The sequence below is a fragment of the Labrus bergylta genome, chromosome 17, assembly GCF_963930695.1.
Source record: "Labrus bergylta chromosome 17, fLabBer1.1, whole genome shotgun sequence".
NCBI classification, from domain to species: Eukaryota; Metazoa; Chordata; class Actinopteri; order Labriformes; family Labridae; genus Labrus; species Labrus bergylta.
The window spans coordinates 8,520,275-8,541,774 of NC_089211.1; the positions used below are offsets into that span (position 1 = coordinate 8,520,275).

Genomic DNA, 21,500 nt, shown 5'->3' on the forward strand with positions numbered 1-21,500 from the left:
TTGTGATGTCATGAAGGGAAAATCTACAAACGGCCTGTTTGAGCACACATTTTCTGAAAAGTGGAGCAGGTAAAAGACGGAGAGGATGGACTTTTCTCACCATTGGGGGGTTTGTAGACAGACTAGAGACACATATTAGGGTGGGGGGAGACAGCTCTCTCTTACGTTTTGAATTTAGACTGCAGTACCGATTTAAACACTAGGTGTTAAGAGTTACATGTAGCTCCTGGATCAGGATGTTTAAAGTGTAATGAACTCTGCAGGTTTGAGATGAACACTCGGACACTCGGCAGTAAAATTCAGCTGACTTTAATTTGTCTCTTAACAACAAACGAAAAAAATCAACGTCTGTGTTTTTTTACAAAAGAAACAAACTTTGTTATGATTGGCACAAAAACAAAAACTTTACAGTAAATACAAAAAGAGTTGACGCGTGCGGACGCCGTGGAACAAATCGGACTTCAGTGGAAATCAAAGTAACACTGACGGATCTTTTTTTAAATAAAATGCGTCTGCTCCTTGTTGGGGGGGCGATGTGGAGGGGGTCGGGGATGGACTGGTTCACCATTGGTTCCTTACTGGAGGTTAGCTCTTGCTGCTCTTGGACATGAACACGGCGTTGTTGTAGCCTTCTCTGTTCCGGGCGATTTCCACAGCAAAGAACTGAGCTCTGGTGGCTGAAAACACGAGAAAACAGAGTTAATGTTTTTTCTTTTAAATAATAACAATTAAATCCACAGTGAGACGTGAACTGACCAAATATGGTGTTCTCCTCGGTGTAGTCCTTCTCACAGTCCAGACGCAGCAGAGTGCCGTAGTTAAAATCCTCGATGAGACCTTCAAACTGGTTACAGAACGGACGCCACGTCTGCACACACACACACACGAATGCACCGTCTTAAAGGTTTGACTTATCGACCTATCAGAGAGGAGGGGAGTTTGTTCTCACCTCTTTGGCCTGCTCCGACTTCAGGTCGTCGACTTTCAGCAGTTTGATGTCGAGCTCTTTGAATGTTTCTCTGAAGTCCGTGTAGATTTTATCGTCCAGTTTCGTCAACTTCAGGAACTTCGGCTCGACCGACGAGATGAGCTGCACACAAGAGAATGGGTGTGTATGTGACTTCCTGTGCTTCTGCAGCCAGCCTCTAGTGGACACTCGAGAAACTGCAGGATTTTATACTTCAGCATCGGCTTCATTTTCATTCATTGTTCACACTGCATCTGGTAAACATTTTATTCTCTGCTCTTTCAGCTTCCCCTTGTGGACATTATAACATGGTGCTTTTATTTTGAAGGTGGACAATCTGAAGGGTTGTGTTTCATATTGACGAGCTTTTGACTCAGATCTCAGCACTCAGACTCGTCAATTAGCGTCTCGCTGTGAGCTGAATAAAGTTTTTCTCTGATGTTGACAATCAGGTCAAAATCTCAATCATGAGGAGGATATTATTAATGAACTACTCTCTCCACTTTGTACAACAAGCTAACGAGCTCTGCTGAGGGAGGAGAGAGAGAGAGTCAGTGTCTCCTCTCTCGTTCCTCGCCTGTCTAACGCGAGGAGGAGACTAGAAACGGGGCGCCGTTACTGATCAACATATTAAACACAGAAACATTTTGTTTGTTTTTTTTGTTTACAGCTGAGAGAACAGAGCTAACGCTGAGCTCATGTTGGTCTTACATTGAAGTAAACCTCCGCGTGGTTGTAGGCCTTCATCGCCCACATCTCCTCCAGACGGGGCTGAAAGAAAACAAAGGTCAAAGGTCAGTGTTGTGGCCCAGGGCATGCTGGGAGATATCTTCACAGACACCTGTGTTTCAGCAGAATGAACACATGTTGTTGGGGCGGATATATCTGAACGTTTGATCTTTGATACGATTCTATTAAAAACGATATCAATGCCACGACAAGAAAACTGAACTTCCTGTTTCAAACATTTCAAAGAGTTGATGATGTTTTGGTGCAGCTTGCAGGAGCTCACCTGCAGAGAACGATCCTCTCCCACACCTCTCCTGATGAAGTTTTTTTTTTTTTCAAAGCTTCGGCCCTTTCTGACGCTGTCGATCATTTATCAGAGATGGTTTCTTTTTTTAAACGTGTGGTATCAAAGATTGTGTGTAATAAACCTTTTGTTAGCGCTTCTTGTCTGTTTGGACATTCAGTGACGAGCTGATGAAAATATGAAGGACTGTGAACGAGTCGACTTTTTTCCATGAGCGCTAAGAGAGCTGGTTCCCCTCCTCTGCGTACGTCCGGCTGATCATGAATTAACTGACAATGATTTCTTATGTTATGTTTTATTTGATATAGAAACATCGCTGTCTGTGAGACTGACGGTGGGATCGGCTCAGCGTCGACTGTAATGCAGGCGTCGAACCGTCTTGCAAGAAGGGAGCTGAGCCTGAAGACAAAGCTCTCCATTTACTGCTCGATCTTTATTCCGCCCCCCTTGTGAGCTTTAAGTAGAGACTGAAGGAATAAGAAATTGCAGATACAAGCAGCTGAAATGAGTTTCCTCTGAAGGGGGTCTGGGCTCAGCCTTAGAGAGAGGGGGAGGAGCTTAGACATTCAGGGGGAGCTCGGAGTAGAGCTGCTACTCCTTTACATTGAAAGGATCCAGTTGAGGTGGTTCGGGCGTCTGATCAGGATCCACCTGGACGCCTCCCTGTGGAAGTTTTCCTGGCATGCCTAACTGGGAGGAGATCCCGAAAAAGTTGTACCAAACAGGCTCGTATTGGCGAGCTAAGCGAAATGATTCAGATCACACAAAAAAAACAAAAAAAAAACACAGAAAACAATCTCTAATTTAAAAAATGTCCACTTACATCATTTTCATACTCTTCTGCTCGCTGAGACAGCGCATGCACAGCTGCTGATGCTCCCTCCACCCCCTGAGAACACAAAACACACACAAACACTCTGAAACTACAACATTATCTACAGTAAAAAACTACAGTGAGTTTCTGTACAGCCTGTCAGTGAACAGGACGCAGCAGTCAGGACCCTTGAAGGGGTCTCTACATATTTAAAGACCCCCTCTCTCACGTTAACACACATCAGATGATTTAAGTACATATTAAACTCTTGATCTGACAGCAGCAGTACAAACACATGTCATCATGTCATTGTTCAGTGTTTATCACCTGGACTGTTTCTGCACGTGTTCATAACCAGGCTAGCTGACTTAGCATTAGCAACGTGAGCTAACTGTCGCGCCTCGGTGACAGCTTTAACTTTAATTCTTTCTCAGATTCGTCACAGAGCTTTAATTCAGCCTGTTCACTGATGTTCACCTTTAAAACTTATTTAATTAACTCATGAGTTCACAGCTTGAGTCCTACCAGAGAGGCTAGTCCGTTATCCGACGCCATTTCTCTCAAACAAAGATCGTCTATGATGACAGATGGATCTCTTTAACTGTGCGCATGCTCTGCTCGTCTGTGGTGCTGAACACCTGAATGTTGTTACACTGGTTTATGTAGACAGATGTCTGAAGAGCCGAAAGCAAATGTGCACCCATGGTGGACAATAAAGATTTATTCTGTTCTATTGTTTGTGTGGGAACTCGGTCTATTGTACTTACACTTTAGAGAGTCTTAAAACTGTTTTTAAAAATTATCCAAATGATTGAGACAAACTGTCAGTAAATGTATAAATAATTGCTTTGTGAATGTAAAGTGCGACTTCTAGTGGCTCAATGTTGTCTGTAGCACCTTTTATATGAGGAAATAAAAGAAAAAGGTACCAAATGTAGTTGTATATTAGATTAATTTCTTTAAATGAAGACTCAAACACACAATTTATAAAACGGGTCAATCAGGCTCTTACTCAATGATGCACGCCTCTTAATAAAGACGTGCCTGCAAGTTACTTGAACAAGTGCGAGAAATGGAAAGCAGTGTGCATGACAAAAAGAAACATGTCCATGTCACCTCCTGGGCTCTGTGGGTTAGCGGCCTTTGCGTAGTAGATGATCGATATGACCACAGGATACTGGCTTATGAGAGATAACCACAGACTGTAAATATGAATATTTGAAGTCAGAGTGACGTCACCCGTCTGTTCCTGCAGGGGGCGCTGGAGTCCCATCGATGGCGGTCTTCATGCTGGAAATGCTGTCTCAGTCTAACTTTCAGTCAACCTAATGACAGACTGAGTGCTGGAGCTGAGGCGGGTTTTAAACCTCCTGACAAACCGTTACACCGCGCCCTCCTGTCAATCAGGTCAGCTACACGCCTTATTGTGAATAACTCTTATTCTTCATCAAATCAAAACTGATGAGTCATCAAAACATTCACCCCCCGTACAGTGTGTGTCGATCGAGACATGAGCTAATCACACCTATTTCTTTTTTTGAAACAGGCTGTAAACATGTTAATCTCTGCTGTAAAAACAGGCTTTTTAGAATGGGTGTGTATGTGACTTCCTGTGCTTCTGCAGCCAGCCTCTAGTGGACACTCGAGGAACTGCAGGATTTTAAATTCAGCAGGTTGCTGCTTGGAGATAACCTGCTGTCTGCTTAACGGTATAATTGCAAAAAATATAATAACCATAAAAAAAGAGAATTACAGTGTATGTTGGTTTCTTGAGTTTGAAGTTTTTAATGTGTAGCCTACAAAGGGTTTGTTGTGATTACTCTATAAGGCAGACTAATATCAAACAGAGTGAGACGTCCCGCGTGTTTCTCACTATCTTTGCTTTAACTTTCACGTTGTGGTGATGTCACATACTTTAAAGGGACAGTACCAGATTTAAAAAACAAATTTCCATTCTTTGAATTTCAGGATTTAAAAGATGATTTAATGAGCTCCACAGATTGTTTGACGAGTTTCAGTTCACCTCAAATCTCAGATTTACATCATATTTTCACGATGGTGAAATTTTACACTTATGGGCTGAAAATGTCTCTTTAATTTATTTATATCGCTTATTTCACATATTGTTTAAATGCAAAACAGTCATGAAGTTCGATACAATTATTTTACTAGCCTACTTTACATTTCCTGTTTTACCTGAATGTTTGTACTTTTCAAGGTGAAAACTTACTTTGATATAAACTTAATTCTGTTATTCTGTTTTTGTGCAGTAACTGTTGATGGTTTATTCCTCTCCTGCACACCGGACCTGTCTCATGAAAAGGTTTGGATACTTTTTGATCTTAAAACAAACAGATTGCATGTTTTTAAAAGGCGTATCGATGACGTATCGAACATTTTGACGACCTAAATGTAAGTGGCTCTACAGCTCGTTTCCTCTGAGCAGGGTCGATGATCAGGTTTCGTGCAGCAGACATGATGTGAGGTGATGACACAGCGCTGATTGTTCCCTCTGAGAACAGGAGCAACAGGAGCAACAGGAACACACCTCCTCCTCCTCAACCTCCTCCTCCTCGTGGGAGTCACAGCAGCTCTCTGTCCCGCTTTTAAAGGCAGGCTGCAGCCACATCCCACATCACCCCTCCTCTTCCTCTTCCACCCTTCCTCCTCCCTCCTCCTTCCTCTCCTCTCCCCCCCCTCCCCCCCCCTCCTCGGCTCTGACAGTCGAGGAGCGTCACCGTCTCTCTCCTGGATGATCTCCGGCTGCTCTCTGATTCGTTCCGCGCTGTTTGGAGGTAAGAAGCAATTTTTCTCTTTATTCTCTATACGAAATGAGATTCCGTGTGTGTTCCGCGTCCAATCCGGGATATCCAGCGTGTGTGCGTGGTTTTTTTTTATTATCGCGCTGCTGCAGACGCACTTGCCTCCTCGCCTCCTCTCCTCCCTCTTCATCCTCGGTGTTATTGAGCCTGAAGGCCACATGATGAAGAGCAGCAGCCTGTTTAGCGACGAGCAGATCGTTTCAGATCTGCAGTCTGTTTGTGTGTGTGTGTGTGTGTGTGTGTGTGTGTGTGTGTGTGTGTGTGTGTGTGTGTGTGTGTGTGTGTGTGTGTGTGTGTGTGTGTGTGTGTATGTGTATTTGATGAAACCTGGATAAAAACATGCAGATGTTCTCAGATCCGCTGCAGGAGACACCTTCCTCCTCCTGTTTCTGTCTTCATCACAGTGATCAGGGTTATTATAACATCTCTGAACACACAGCAGGCTGCAGGAAGGCCCGGGCCCCGAAGACATCGAATCATATAAATATTCTAAAAGCTTTCTGCCTCCAAAGATTAGAGGTCTGCTCTCATCACTGAGAAGATATTCAGTTTATATCGCCATCATGCACAGAGCACACACTCACACTCACATTCACATTAACGAAGGTGTAACCAGTAAATGTTTGGTGTTTAGACTCGGTGGCGATTCTGGAGTGTGCTGGGGCCCTCGGCATGAAATGAATCGGGGGCCTCCTTCAACCACCATCATGTCCGCCCGTGTCCTGACGCCCCTCCTCTTCATTTCCCTTCAGTGACAGGAACTTTGGCTTTCACAGTCATGATGCATGAGATGCTGAGCAGGGCAATGAGAGTGAGTGCTGTTAGATGGGGCCCCATTAGGGAGGTGCCTGCCTTACCTGTTGACAAACCTCTGTTTAAACTCTAACCATGGAGCATTCCCACGATTTATTAAAACATTAAGTCTCTGATAAATGTAGTGCCCTGTGATTGGCTAGCGATCAGTCCACTGTGTAACCCCGCCCCTTGGCCAATGACTGCTGGGATTGGCTCCAGCCCCCCCAACGACCCCGAACAGGAAAAAAACGCTCTACATGATGGATGGATGGATGTTCAGTTTTGACGCCTTATAATGTCTCTCTGTCACAGGAACAGGCGAGCAGACACCAAAGATAACAAGTTTATAAAGAACCAGAGACATTCGGTAATCCATTTATGTTTGGCTTTAACTCGGATCGTCGTGTTTGACTGGTTGATTCTACATTTTTTGTCGCGCACATGGAAAATTGAACTCAAAAAGAGTGACAACAGACGAAGAAAAAAAGAGAACTTAAATCCAGTAAAAGAAGCTGAAGACCTCTTTCAATCACAGTTTTTTATTTTAATATTGTAAACCGTAAACAGACCTGAGTTTGTTTATTTCTTTTCTAGTCTTCTGACCAATCAGAGCGCTTTCACACTGCAGGTCACACCTACACATTCACATGCTGCTGATGAAGCAGTGGGAGCATCTTGGGGTTAAGTATCTTGCCCAAGGACCCATCAAACATGTGGCTGCAGGAGCTGGGAATTGAACCCCCGACCTTCCAGTTGAGAGACAACCTACTCTACCACTGAGCCACAGCCGCCACCATATTGTGTCATACTTACATTTATACGCCCGGCCCGAATGGTCTGAGGTGGCGTGCAGACAGTCTAATGGTTGTGCAGCGATCGCAGGGAATAAACATCACCACCCCCTCCCAAATCCTTCCATCCTGATTTTAAACATTAACTCAACAACACCAGCGACTCTAGAGCCTGCTGGGGCCCCAAACAAAACTCACTTTTGGGGGGGGGGGGCCTCCGACCAGCGCTCATCCCCATTATGTTAAAAAATAATCTGAAGTTTTCACAGGAATATTGGAACGCTTAGCAGTGAGGGCTTTCAGATGGGGCCACCTTGGGACCCCTGGTCACCTACTGACCAGGGGCCACCTACTGATCAGGGGCCCTACTGACCAGGAGCCCCCTACCACTGACCAGGGGCCCTCTACTAACCAGGAGCCCCCCTACTGACCAGAGGCCCCATGCAGTTGCCTGCCTTGCCTGTTGACCAGCAGCACCTCTGCTACATCATGTGTGATATATTCTGAACCTTAAAGACCCGTTCAGATGTCCCTTTCTGGGTCGTCCAGGTCAGGGTGAACTGGTTGAAGGTCTTGTGGTACTCGAGATTGGTCTTGGTCTCGAGATCTCAGAATCTACTTGGTCTTGTCTCGGTCTCAGACTGGGCGGACTCCAGATTCTAAATCAAGACTCGGTCTCGATTAAATGTCTTGGTCCTGTCTCGGAGCACCTTGCCTGCCTTGGTCTTGGTCTTGGTCTTGGTCTTGGTCTTGGTCTTGGTCTTGGTCTTGGTGTCACCCTGCCTTGTTCTTGGTCTTCGTCTTGTCTCGGTCTCGGAGCACTCTGGTCTCGATTAGTCTGGTCTTGACACTAGGTAGAGGTGAAACGTCTTAGACCAGTCCGGTTGTCTTTGGATCAACGTTCGGAGGTTCAGATCCTCCTTCAGTCTTCATGTTTGAGAAAGCAGATGTCAGAGTTCTTAACTGAACGTTTTAGATATTTAAGATCAAAACAAATAACTGATAAATATGAACGATAAAAAGATGATTTAAAAATGAAAGTCAACTTTCACTTTCTGAGGAAACATCCTGATCGTGTTCGTTCTTGTAATTTGGTACAGAAAACGTCCTGGACTGTATAAAGGAAGTGTGTGTGGTTTCACTAATGGGCCACACACACACACACACACACACACACACACACACACACACACACACACACACACACACACACACACACACACACACACAGAGCTGGTCTGCATTGATGAGTGTGTCAGTTAAAAGCTCTTAGTGATAAGACTATCAGACAGGCCGAGCACTCAGACCTCTGCCACTCCGATGGATCACTCGCCCCTCAGAGACTGACAGAGAGAGAGAGAGACAGAGAGAGAGAGGGGGAGAGAGAGAGAGGGAGAGAGAGAGAGTGAGGGTGAGAGAGAGAGAGGGGGGGGGGGGGGAGAGAGAGAGGGTGAGAGAGAGACTGACAACCCAGGGATGAAAGGGGCTGAAACCAGAATTTTAAACTTTAGCGTGATTCTAGTCAAAATCAAAACGACAGTTTTAAATGAATCAAACTGCTGCATGCTGTCTGAATTGCACAACAACTTGCTTTGAGCGGTCCATCAGTTCAGACGGCGTGCAGCAGTTTGTGTTGGTGCCTACACGCCCGTCTTATGGAACATATTTCATTTTTAAAGTTGCAGATCGTTTTGATAACAGATTGCATTGTTTTAAAACCGCCTGGTTTCAGCGATTAAAACTCGTAGCAACATCGTCAACCTGCCACAGCTCGCTCGCTGAATCTGCAGACACAGAAAGCGTTTAGGCCTCGCTCTGCGGTCGTACGGAGGGTCGTGTTGCCAAAACGTTGCCGATGTTTTTGTGCAATTTAGACGAGGTGCAGGAGGTTTCCTCTCCTGAACAACCTGTCTGATGAGATAGTTTTTTAATGCTGATAACAGACTGCATCGTTTTAGACTCATAGTATCAAAGAGTATCGAACGTTGAGATGACCTTCATCTGAATGAAATAAAATACTCCGAGCAACATCGATAAGTCCGACTGGTTGACTGTTTTATCTCCTCATACGGAGGGTTATATGATTTGTTTTTTGCACACACTGAAATAATGAGATATATTTTATGAATCAGAAAACATCAGAGCTGCTCGTACAGAGCCAGGCTAGCTGTTTCAGTCTTTATGCTAAGCTAACAAGCTGTCAGTGAGAGACATGGGTAGTTGGTGGTTATGAATCCAAAGATGTAACACCTTGAAAACTGCAGAAGAAGAATGTTTCCCATATGGTCCCTGTGTGTGCATGCAGGAGCAGCTTACATGATGTAAAGCTAGAAAGTGTTTTTAAAGCGTCTCTGTCCGGACCCAAACATCCGTGTGAACATCAACGTTTGACACGGATCAGGTTCAGCTGATCAGAGAAAGCAACGACCTCCTCTGTCACTGATCTGGCGTCAGGGTTTTCGGGGCAGATCGGACGACATTTGAGAGTTTGAAACGGATCAAAGATGGAGGGAGGAAGGTGGAGCTGAGTTTGTTGATTTCTCTGGAGGGAGGAGTGTAACCACAGCAATAACTGTTGAGGAACGGCGGGGCGTTGGCCCGGCTGGGCGAGCTGATAAACAGCGAGAGAGGAGGGGAGGGAGGGAGGAAGTGGAAGGGTGCATGAGATGATGGAGGAGGAAGAGAAGGGAGGCCGATGAAAAGAGGAGAGCCGACACGAGGAGGGGGGGGGGGGGGGGGGGTTCACAGGAAGTCAGGATCTGTCAGTGGAGGAAATCCTCCCCCTGCTGAGATGTTAACAGAACAGATCTCATGCTTTTAAGGTACAAGGTGTCTTTCCTCCCCCCACCCCCTCCTCCTCCTCCTCCTCCTCCTCCTCCTCCTCCTCCGTCCCCTGAGGAGGCTCTGATAACAGCCGGGCCTGGATCTGATTCACAGTGTTGTTTTACGCTCAGTCTCCTTGTCCCCATCAGTCCCGCCTGACCCCGAGGGAGGGGCTGTCTCTGTTTGTGTTTGAAAGGTTTGAAACAGCACCAATTGTTCTAAAAGCAGCAGCAGGAACAACCATCCATTCGCTCCCTTCATTTCTGTATTCACTAGTATTAATTTAGCATGTGAACAACACATACAGTGAGCAGTAGTTATAGTTACCCAGGAGCATCTTGTTATATCATCTCGCTTATTTGACCTGTAAATGAAACACAGGGTAACACGGTGCTGTGTAGATTTATATGTAATTCCAACACTGAACACCAGGTGGAGCCTGGTGCATGTCATGCTAGGTACGTGAGCTTCTCTGTAGTTACTGTACAGGACAAGCTGCATCCTCCATTGTTCAAAATGAAGCCGAGGCTAAAGTGCAAAACCCTGCAGTTCCTGGAGTGTCCACTAGAGGCTGGCTGCAGAAGCACAGGAAGTCACATACACACCCATTCTAAAAAGCCTGTTTTTACAGCAGAGATTAACATGTTTACAGCCTGGTTCAAAAAACAAACAGGTCTGATTAGCTCATGTCTCGATCGACACACACTGTACGGGGGGTGAATGTTTTGATGACTCATCAGTTTTGATTTGATGAAGGATAAGAGTTATTCACAATAAGGCGTGTAGCTGACCTGATTGACAGGTGGGCGTGGTCTAACGGTTTGTCAGGAGGTTTAAAACCCGCCTCAGCTCCAGCTCTCAGCCTGTCGTTAGGTTGACTGAAAGTTAGACTGAGACAGCATTTCCAGCATGGAGACCGCCATCGATGGGACTCCAGCGCCCCCTGCAGGAACAGACGGGTGACGTCACTCAGGCTTCAAACATTCAGATTTCGAACCTGAATACCCAAACTTAATATTTGGGGCGGTGTCATCCTCTAAAATGTCTGCTGTATGCGTTGTGAAATTTGATTAGAGTGCAGATGAGTCATCCTGAAACCCCATTCATAAAAACTCAGGCTGACGTGATGATGCTTAATGGCTAATGCATTCTCTCTCTCTCTCTCTCTCTCTCTCTCTCTCTCTCTCTCTCTCGCTCTCTCTCTCTCTCTCTCTCTCTCTCTCAAGCTGGTTAAAACCAAACGGGAAGAAGGTTTGTCTCCAGTCATGCAGAAGGTAAAAAATTGTCCTGTTTGAGCTTTGATAAAGACACTTTGATACAACACTCTGTGTCAGACCCCCGAGCAGTCAGACAAACTGACTCCAGACTTCTGTTGTGTCAGACTGAGTCAGCTCAGCCCGACACCTGGCTTCACTTCACCTCTTACATTTGTTCTGATGATGTCACAGGTGGAGGGACGGGCAACCCCAGTCAACCTGCCTTCCTCCAGGGGCCCGAGCACGCCAGGGTCTCCTGCAACCGGCATCACGGTAAACTTCTCAAACTGTTCAAGACACCTGTCATCAATCATCACGCACAAACACTGACCTGATACCTGTGCGTGTGCGTGCGTGCGTGCGTGCGTACGTGCGTGTGTGCGTGTGTGCGTGTGTGCGTGTGTGTGTGTGTGTGTGTGTGTCTGTGCTTGTGTGCGTGTGTGTGTGTGTGTGTGTGTGTGTGTGTCTGTGCTTGTGTGTGTGTGTATGGTGGGTTCAGGCCCGGGTGAACGACCAGGTGGTGGGCTACAGAGACCTGGCTGCTCTGCCCAGAGATAAAGCCATCCTGCAGGTGGAGAGGCCGGACCTGATGACTTACCAGCCACACCTGAGCTTCTCCCCGCTCGACCAGCCGCGCAGAGAGGTATGATTCAAGATTCAAGATTTTTATTTGTCACATGCTCATACAGATGTGCAGTGAAATGTAAAGACTGTTCTGCAAGGCCATGCAATAAACACTCAAATTACTAATACACATATATACAGTAAAATAGAATATAATGTAAAATTTAAAAAAGAAAATTTTAAATGACAACACACAGTGAAATATGATCCACCAACAACATGAGCTCATGGTGTCTCTTAGCGGTAAAGGATGGCGCTCTGTGTTCATGCTTCCTTTCTGTGTTCTGCAGCGTTCTCTGTCTCCTCCTCCGTCATCTCCTCCCAGATCTCCTGAGGTAAGAGCACGCTGACACTGCTGAGATATTCATGAGAAATGTGTTGTCCCTGCAGCATGCTGAAAACTGAAGACAAAGGGTTAAATCATCAATGTGTCTTATAGTAAACGCTTCAATTAGCGGTCGCTGCTTGCTTGGTAAATCAAGTGTTGTATGAACTCCTGATGATCTCCCATGAGTCAGTCCCTCTCTGAGACACAAAGACTGATGTCTGACTCTGAATCGCTGCTTTGTCTCCCTCGCTGTATAAGATATGTGACATTTAAAACCTCTTGTGTCGAGCGAGACCGCAGAGAACAGAAATGTCTCTGTTGTGACTTCTGCAGCCGTCGGTGCAGCGAGGCGTTCAGAGTCCGTCCTGGAGTCTGAAATGTTTCTATCATAAAAAGATTGAAATACATTTTTAGTCAAAGACGAGTCTGAAGCTGATTCAAGTTATGAAGTTTTACAAACTGTGTGTGTGTGCGTGTGTGTGTGTGTGTGTGTGTGTGTGTGTGTGTGTGTGTGTGTGTGTGTGTGTGTGTGTGTGTGTGTGTGTGTGTGTGTGTGTGTGTGTGTGTGTGTGTGTGTGTGTGTGTGTGTGTGTGTGTGTGCGCATGTTTATCCTCCAGTTGAAGCCGCGCAGAGCAGAAAGTGAGAGCGGTTCACCTGGAGGATCCACGCTGCAGCTGCAGGCCGGACGCAAAATCAGCGCCAGCCATCAGCACTTCCACAGACCAGGTGAGACAGGACGATGTTCACCTGCACACATTTAACCCTTTAATGATCGTATCTTCGACGTAACATGTGAAAAGTATGTTGAGCTGTGTCTGACCATGCCCCCTCTCTGGAAGGTCTTGGGTGTCTCGGGCTTTCTCGCTCCATGTCCTATTGTTTACGGTGAGAAGGCAGACTCAGAGGGCAGAACAAACACCTAGCTGTGGGAGGGTCACCCACCTGGGGGAGGGGCTACTGCCCTTTGTGATGTCATGAAGGGAAAATCTCCAAACGGCCTGTTTGAGCACACATTTTCTGAAAGGTGGAGCAGGCAAAAGACAGATAGGATGGACTTTTCTCATCATTGGGGGGTTTGTAGACAGACTAGAGACACATGTTAGAGTTAGAGGAACATGGTGACGTGGATTTAATATAATATGTGACCTTTAAAATAAAAAAGTTTAACCACTGACTTTATACTTGACTACAAGCTTTCTTACTTTCATAGTGTGTCTTTGCCCTGTAGGTCCTCGCTTACAACGTTATAGACTTCCAGTCTTTGTTGTGCACAAGTTTTGTAGTTTTGTTAGGGTTGTAACAAAAAGGCCACCGAGTAAAGGGTCGGTGTTAACTATCTGTAGAGGAGAAGATCTTTGTTGTCCTCCTCCAGGATCACAAATACAAACAAATATAAAAAGAGCTGCTCAGAAAACGTGATTTAAACAGATAAGATGGAGTCTGATGACACACTGAGGGAACCTTCCGTTGAGTCTCTATAAGACTGTAAGTCCACTGAAGCTTGACACTCTCTGGGTTCTGTATCTCTGTCTTTTGACTTTACACCGTGATCTCCAAAGTTATGTTTTTTTTGTTTCAGATAACGGCATGAACATCTACAGGAAACCTCCTATCTACAAACAAGGTGAGCTCTCTCTCTCCTGATCACATCTGAACCCGTCTCTGTCTTTACTCTAACACATGTTCATGTCGTGTCTGTGTCTGTCTCTGCAGATGTGAACAAACATGTGGAGGGACGCGGCGTCATCCAGTCCGCTAAGTTTCCTGCAGCTCAGCCCCCAGACCCCAACCTGCCGTCCAAGATAGAGACCGAGTACTGGCCCTGCCCCCCCTCCCTCGCTTCCATGGGTAAAACACATCAGAACCAATAATAACCCTGTCTCCAGTTTTACTTTGTGACTAAGGTTGTCTCATTTATTGATTATCAGGGAGACGGGATGTTCGTCTTAACTAGTCGAGCGTAACGTCTAAACTAATCTAAACATCAGAAACGAGGTTTGAACTCGATGTGACCAATCAGAGAGCAGCGTGTCTTAACAGACGAACGTCTAAAATAACTTCTGTTCACGTTCATCCACAAACACAAAGTCTAATGTTTGCATCATGATGAGGAGAGAACTAAAGCCTGCAGGCTTCATCTACAGATAGTGTCAGATAGCAACAGTGACATGTAGTGGTGAGATCTGTAACTACAACATGAAGTTAATTATCTCAAATCACAGTCATGAAACATTTCTGAGGCATCGATCACTGAGAACACACTGCTGCTACCAAACAGCAGCTAAAAACCCTCTGCTCCTCCTCATCTAACACCATCACCATGACAACCACATTTGACAGAGGGCATCACACCTCATAGGAGCTGGGGATTTAAGGTGTAACTTCTGCCTAGTTTAGCATAAATCTGTCTCTACCTGAGCGAGGTAGCAGTACAGGTAGCGCACAGCTCTGTTTTAAACTTTTAAATGTGGTTAGAGGATCTTTGTGTTTGTAGTCTCTCACTTGTTGAACTCCTGCAGAGATCGAGTGGAGGAAGAAGAAGCCGCAGGAGGAAGACGATGAGTTTGAAGACCTGACGGACGAAGCAAGGACGCTGCAGGAACAGGAGCTGGAGAAGGTTTGTGACACACACACACAGACACACACACACACACACACACACACACACAGACACACACACACACACACACACAGACACACACACACACACACACACACACACAGACACACACACACACACACACACACACACACACAGACAGACACACACACACACACACACACACACACACAGACACACACACACACACAGACAGACACACACACACACACACACACACACAGACACACACACACACACACACACACACACACACACACAGACACACACACACACACAGACAGACACACACAGACACACACACACACACACACACAGACACACACACACACACACACACACACACACACACACACACACACACACACACTCACAGTCAGTGATAGAATCAGCTCTAATGTCCGCTTGATGTTTCCGTGTTTGTGCTGAACGCAGATCAAGTCCAATCTGGGTCGTCTGATCCTCAAGGAGGAGAAAGAGAAGGCGATTCATTTCCGGAGGAAGACTCAGTCGCTGCCCGACAGAACACACATGCACACCAGTGAGTCTGAGGCCGCTCTCCTTCATGGTTTGTCAGGGTCAGGATGAGTCTGGACTCAAAGGTTATTTCTCCTTCTTTTGTCTGTCTGCAGGTTTGTCAGCGAGCGCATCAAAGTCTCCTTCACACTCGGGCCCAGGACTCACCAGAGTAAGTCGCTGTGTGCAGATAAACTGAATCTTTTTATTACCATCTCTCTGCAGCGCACAGCTCGTCCTGCAGGTGGTGCCAGAGATCAGGACAAGTTGTGGCTCTATCTTCTAATTCAGAGTTCATTTTCGATCCTAAAGCGGGGTTATCAAAGGGGGCACACCTGAAGGCACATTTCAGCGACAAGGCGATTAAAGTGCTTACAGAGTCACCTGCTGGTAGTTAGATAGTTGGATGTTGCAGTTCTTGAAATCGGTCTTTTTGTCTGGAGAACACTTTTTGAAAGTCTCGTCTCAGAATCTAAAACATTTTTACTCAATCTTGTCTCGGTCTCAGACTGGGCGGACTCCGGATTTTAAATCAAGACCGGTCAAGACCATCATTGATTGGCTATTTTAACATCATCTCTGTGATTAGAAGGAAAACACCTCTTTCTAAAAGAACAAATAACTTCAATTCATTTGTAGTTTGATTTTTATCCCCGGTTACGGCCGAAACCTTCCCGGTGTTACAGTCTAAAGTGAGTGACACGCCCCCTAAACACAAGATGAGGATTTTTTTAGAGATATTTATAGTCTTGACTCAGTTTTTAGATCTAAAAGTCTTGGTCTTAACTCGGTCTCGATCCCTCGGTCTCGGAGCACTCTAGTCTCGGGTAGGTCTTGGTCCCTGTTAGTGTGGTCTTAACTACAACACCACCCGACACTCTGGATCTCAGGGTCAGGGTCAGGTTCACTCAGACTAACAGAGATCACCCTCTGTGGTCCATGAGCTGGATGTTTTGATATGAAACCTGACAGGATGTGTTTGTGTGTTTACAGATGCAGTCTGCAGAGTTTTCCACAGATGGAGATAAAGGAGGTCCAGGTACGACTCCTCTCCTCAGGGTTTAATGTTCACTTTCTAAAGAAACGAGGCGACACGTTGTGCAAACAGCCGAGGAGTCGATAAACCTTTAATAAAGAATCATCATGTTACCTCTACGTTTGTTTCATCTGATTCTGAGAGCTGCTCAGGGTTCGTGTCAGTGATCTTTAGACGACCTGATATCTTTGTGATTTTCTCCTCATTCTGTGCCAGGCTAGCTTGCCCCCCTCTTCCTTTTTTTCCTTTTTTTAATACTTTTTATTTGATAGTTTTGAAGAAAAACAACATAAACTATCGGAATGAGCAAATATACATTTGTATATGGTTTGTATAGAAGATCTACCTATAAGTGCATCATCTATACAGGCAAGGATAAATATTTCTGTTAGCTCATTCTGCGACAGAGAAGAAGAGTGAGCAAAAAGGAAGGGAAAAATAAAAATAAAAGAATAAGATAAAAAGAGAGCAAAAGAACAACAGAGCATATGAACTTATCAAAAAAATAAATGAAAAATGAAAAACAAAATAAAAATAAAAAGTGAGGGGGAACAGCTAGCCTGGCTCAGTACGTGTAACTCCACCTCTGTACTAAACTCTCAAACACCAGACTGAGGTGAATCTTCATGTATCAAATGATGTAACTGTAGTCCAATCGTTCCTCTAAATAAAACCCGACACAGCCTCAAAGTTCTTAAGATCCTGAAGTTTATTCCCTCTTTTTGTCTTTTGTCTTTGCAGCGGCTCAGGTAAGACTGTGTGTGTGGTTTGTGCATGCATGAGCGGAGGCGGAGCATCAGCTGTGACGAGTTGAACCTGCAGCTGCACGTCTGCATGAACTCGCCCTGATCGTCTGAACAGAGTCTGTGTGTGCATCGGCTGCATCTTTACACCCAGCACACTGCGTTCTTCTTTTCTAACTTCCTTTTGTCCTGATGCTTTTGATGTTGTGTGTGAAGCACTTTGAATTGCCTTCCTGCTGAAATGTTAATTAATGAACTTGCCTTGCCTAACACGCTGCTTTGGCATGACTCTGATGTTGTTTCTGATGATGAGATTGAACGCGTGCCTCTTTCACACTGAGTTGTTTGTGTGTGTGTAGAACGGAGAGTCTCGGAGGGACAGGATGGACAGAGGAAACTCTCTGCCGAGTATCCTGGAGCAGAAGGTGAGTTCAGTCAGAACTACTTTAAAGAATCTTTACAGCAGAAGCTTTCATTTCATTCACACGTTACACTGAAGGAGATAGAGAGAGGAAGGAGTAAAGATCCAGAGGTCTGAAGAGATGGAAACTGAGACTGTAAAAGAAGTGAGCAATAACACATGAGAGGGACAAACATGTTTTTATCAATCAAAGATAAAATGGGAGAGGGTGAGACGGGATAAGATGCAGGAAGGATTTCTCCTTCGTGTTCTTCTCGTTCCTGTTGTTCACACTTCCTCGCCGCTGAGGTGGAGGTCGGGGCAGGCCGAGCATGTAGGAGGCCGGCGGTGGTTGTGAGGACGACACAGTCTGATGGCGGCGGCTGGGCGTAGGGTGGTAGTAGTGCCCGATCACCTCGCTGTAGACTGAGGGCTCCGTCTACTCGAGGGGCCCGGCTTCTGGGTTCCAGATGTGCTCGGGGGGTCATAATAAACTATGCAAACGTTGCGGTCATTGTTGGTGCTAAAGCAGCTGTGTTTATGTTTATATGGGGTCAAAGGTCATCAAAGATTATATTATTTTAATGACTGTAGATTAAATGATTGTTTTAACATGAATTCTAAACATTCTGATAATTATAAAAAATAATGATTTTGTGAATATTCAACATCCTGCTCTTTAAGTTCACTTTCTCTCTCTTTTTCTTTTTTTTTTTTTTAGATTTATCCGTATGAAGCTCTGGTTGTGACCCACAGAGGGCGCTGTAAGCTGCCACCAGGAGTCGACCGCACTCGACTGGAGGTGTGTGTCGTGTTTCTGTGTGTGTCGTGTTTCTGTGTGTCGTGTTTCTGTGTGTGTTTGATTAGTTGTGTATGTGTCATGTTTTCACTCTGCTGGATGTAATTTCCTTCTTTCTAACTGTTATCAGGATGTTTAATAAATCTTCTCCTCCTCCTCCTCCTCCTCCTCCTCCTCCTCCTCCTACAGAGGCATCTCTCTCCGGAGCAGTTCTTGGAGCTGTTCGGGATGCCGATCGCCGAGTTCGACCGCCTCTCTCTGTGGAGACGAAACGAACTGAAGAAGAAAGCCTCGCTTTTCTAACAGGAAGTGACCTCATGCCTCTGAAATACTTGATGAACCGCCGGAGAACATCATCAGTCAGACAAACAAACCAAGCGACTCGCCACGTTCAAACACCACATCCCACATCTTACTAACCAATCACGACCCTGGATGTGTGCTGGCCCCTCCCCCCCTGAGGATCAGAGTTAACTGAAGGCTGGCCCTGATTAACCCTTTACTCTGACTAACCCGACCCGATGCACTGACACTCATATTACCTGTGCTGCACTTATAATCACCACTGCTTGCAACCATCCTTGTTATGTGTCCACTCATCTTCATCCTCATCTTCATCTTCATCATACCTGTGTTCTTGGTTCACTCAGCTCCAGAGGGCTGAACCAGCACGTCAGGGGAGCAGCTATCCAACTCGTCTGGTGTCATGAAGTTCACATTTAACAGCGGTTAGGTTAAAGGTCGATCACGACCCCTCGGGTCAGAATCAACGACCTGACGACAACGAATCACAAAAACAAATTCAGTCTGGACCAAAGAAAACTTCTGCCACATCACCCAGAAGTTGAATCAAACTAAATAACTCGGAGCCGCGATACGTTCGGCCTTAGTTTAGGATTTCATTTTCTATGTTCCTGAGGAGGGCGCTGCAGTGGTTAGCTTCGCTCACAGCGAGGAGGTTCCTGGTTTGAATCCCCGCCTAGAGACCAGTCCAGGGTGTAACCCCGCCTCTCATCCAATCACAGCTGACATCAGCTCCAGCCCCCCCCCCCCCCCCCCCCCCCCCCCCCCCCCCCCCCCGAGGGTAAAAGTGGTGTAGATAATGGATGGATGACCCGGAGGATTTCTTTCTCTCTCCTGGATGCGAGCCAGTCATTATCTGGACTAGTTAAAAACCAGCTTCATGACACCAGTCATCCTCAGACCACCAATAAGAAACCGACTTCCTGTTTCGGTCCTCTGGCGTTTGTGCTCTAACTTGAATAAACAGCGGATCAACGTCACGTCACGTCTGAAAACATGTAACTGATTGTAATATCTATTTATTAAGTGGAGCTTTGTATTTATTGGAGGATTGTAATTTTTACGGCGCTCTTATTTTGAAAATATTCTTATTGATGTACAGTTGTTTTTCTTGCTTTAACGTTTCCTCTCACAGTTTAACAACAGTTCTGACCTCTTAAAGGAGCAGGTCGCACTAATCCACGTTATCGTCTTTCTATTGGATCGTGTCCGGAGGTAGAAAAAAACGTCTCTCTGCCGCCGGCTTCATGCTTTTATTCTGCCGACACCTTCACACCATCAGTCCTCATTGTTTCTGTACGACGTAAAGGATCAAATAAATCTGAGAAAACTACTTCCTGTTTCCTGTTTTGATTCCCTTACATTCATCACTCTACAGCTGAAGGGAGATTTATGAAACAGAAACCGACTTCGACCAAAGATACAGTCACAAGAAGCGAGCGCCTGCTCGCCGTCTTACTCTCATGAGCAACTTTTTAATCTTGTCAATCTTTTTAAAATACGAGTTCTTCTTCAGCTCTTTGGCCGACGTCTTATCAAACACATCTGAAACATTTCTTTTGAGCTAGTGTTAAATTGCTCTACTCTGGAACGACCTGCCTAAAATAACTTAGTTTACAAATTCATCAAACGTTTAAAGGAGCAGTATGTAACTCTGACCCCTAGTGTTTAAAATGGGTACTGCAGTCTAAATTCTAAACATCATAGAGAGCTGTCTCCCCCCGCCCCCTCCTCTCTAGAGTCCATGCTCATGCAGGTTGCCATGTGGTGGACACTGAAGCTTCAGTGTTTATCCAGCTCTGCATCGGTCTGTAAACCTTTCTGTGTTCTAACCTCTCTCCATTTTTCAAAAGCATCTCCAATATTGATCCTAGTTTGAGCACGTTTCTGCTCGTGGAGCTTATTAGAAACATGCAGAGGCTTTTTAGGTCGGGTACAATCACTTCTATCTGAACCACTTCTCTTGCTGCTTCCATCACTGCAACACCTGTTGGTTTGACCTGATAACTGCTCTCATATCTGGCAAACCGAGGGGCGTCCAAAACGGCCGTGTGGGGGTGTCTTAAAACCGTCTACCTTCTCTGGTCCAAACAAATCCAGATCATTCAGGACCAGAATCTAAAGTTAGAAGGAGGACATACTGGCTGCTGCATTGTTGTCAGAGAAGCCAGCACTTCAACATAACATGTTTCCTTAATGTCTGATCATATAGTAAGATACCTTTATCAGGGGAGTATTTTCTGCTTGTTTTGTGTCGTAGTAAACAGAGATGTTAAAGTTGTATCTAAATGAATTCTTGTCCGCTGGAGGAGGGATGTATTCAGCGTTAGACTCAGGATGTTAACGACCTCCTTTAACGTGCTGTTCTAGTTTTACCTTCATGCTTTTATTTTGACATTTCCTCTTTCACATCCCCTCACGTTGGATTTCTTACTACACACTTTCACACCTGTGCTGCAGTGATGTCTTCACACCTCTCGTCATGACAGATTCGATTAAACCGTGGGTTGTACTCAGACGCCCCCGCAGCTCATTTTCTCTCATCATCCACCTTTTTTTTTTTTTCCCTTTTTTCTTTTCTGCCTCGCTGCGGCAAACTTGAGCAGCGAGCCCGTCCATCTGGAGTGAACTGCAGGTAATAATGTGGAGAATTGTGTTGCTAAGGAACATATGGGCCTACACACGGAGGAGCGAGGAGCCAGGCGATGTTTCAATGCCACTCGTCTCCTCGCACAAAGAAACACCTCCCACGCCGGCCGTTGATTGGCAGCCGGCGACGCAGAGACGGCGTCCTTGAGCAGCAGCAGCAGCATTCAACAGACACACAAG

General features: G+C 45.6%; 2 protein-coding genes across 3 annotated transcripts; one reads left to right on the forward strand and one right to left on the reverse strand.

The window, feature by feature from the left end:
• Window positions 1-293: 293 nt before the first annotated feature.
• Window positions 294-3,432, reverse strand: pbdc1 (polysaccharide biosynthesis domain containing 1). Its single transcript, XM_020636971.3, has 6 exons — window positions 3,340-3,432; window positions 2,824-2,889; window positions 1,679-1,738; window positions 950-1,090; window positions 757-868; window positions 294-677 (listed from the first exon to the last, which is right to left on the reverse strand). The coding sequence occupies exons 1-6, from the start codon at window positions 3,367-3,369 to the stop codon at window positions 586-588; spliced, it is 501 nt and encodes a 166-aa protein (XP_020492627.2). The 5' UTR covers window positions 3,370-3,432; the 3' UTR covers window positions 294-585.
• A 2,040-nt stretch (window positions 3,433-5,472) lies between these two features.
• dmtn (dematin actin binding protein) lies at window positions 5,473-20,004 on the forward strand. Of its 2 annotated transcripts, XM_020636983.2 has the most exons (14): window positions 11,485-11,574; window positions 11,801-11,944; window positions 12,216-12,260; window positions 12,872-12,980; window positions 13,834-13,878; window positions 13,968-14,102; window positions 14,774-14,871; window positions 15,310-15,415; window positions 15,507-15,562; window positions 16,384-16,429; window positions 17,168-17,175; window positions 17,529-17,594; window positions 18,291-18,371; window positions 18,558-20,004. In XM_020636983.2, the coding sequence occupies exons 1-14, from the start codon at window positions 11,485-11,487 to the stop codon at window positions 18,669-18,671; spliced, it is 1,143 nt and encodes a 380-aa protein (XP_020492639.2). In that variant the 3' UTR covers window positions 18,672-20,004. The 2 variants fall into 2 exon arrangements, with proteins under 2 accessions (XP_065821484.1, XP_020492639.2); XM_065965412.1 differs by lacking the exons at window positions 17,529-17,594; window positions 18,291-18,371; window positions 18,558-20,004 and adding exons at window positions 5,473-5,609; window positions 11,272-11,319 and having other exon boundaries at window positions 11,494-11,574; window positions 17,168-17,281.
• The last annotated feature ends 1,496 nt before the right edge of the window (window positions 20,005-21,500 follow it).

What these genes read in the sequence shown, in the direction of transcription:
- pbdc1 (XM_020636971.3), bottom strand. Translation starts at nt 3,369, where the DNA reads ATGGCGTCGGATAACGGACTAGCCTCTCTG. An exon ending in ATAACGGACTAGCCTCTCTG is followed by an intron (nt 2,890 to 3,339) that starts GTAGGACTCAAG and finishes TTGTGTTCTCAG; the next exon opens with GGGGTGGAGGGAGCATCAGC. An exon ending in CGAGGAGAACACCATATTTG is followed by an intron (nt 678 to 756) that starts GTCAGTTCACGT and finishes TCGTGTTTTCAG; the next exon opens with CCACCAGAGCTCAGTTCTTT.
- dmtn (XM_020636983.2), top strand. Translation starts at nt 11,485, where the DNA reads ATGTCACAGGTGGAGGGACGGGCAACCCCAGTCAACCTGCCTTCCTCC. An exon ending in TCAGCACTTCCACAGACCAG is followed by an intron (nt 12,981 to 13,833) that starts GTGAGACAGGAC and finishes TTTTTGTTTCAG; the next exon opens with ATAACGGCATGAACATCTAC. An exon ending in CAGAACACACATGCACACCA is followed by an intron (nt 15,416 to 15,506) that starts GTGAGTCTGAGG and finishes GTCTGTCTGCAG; the next exon opens with GTTTGTCAGCGAGCGCATCA.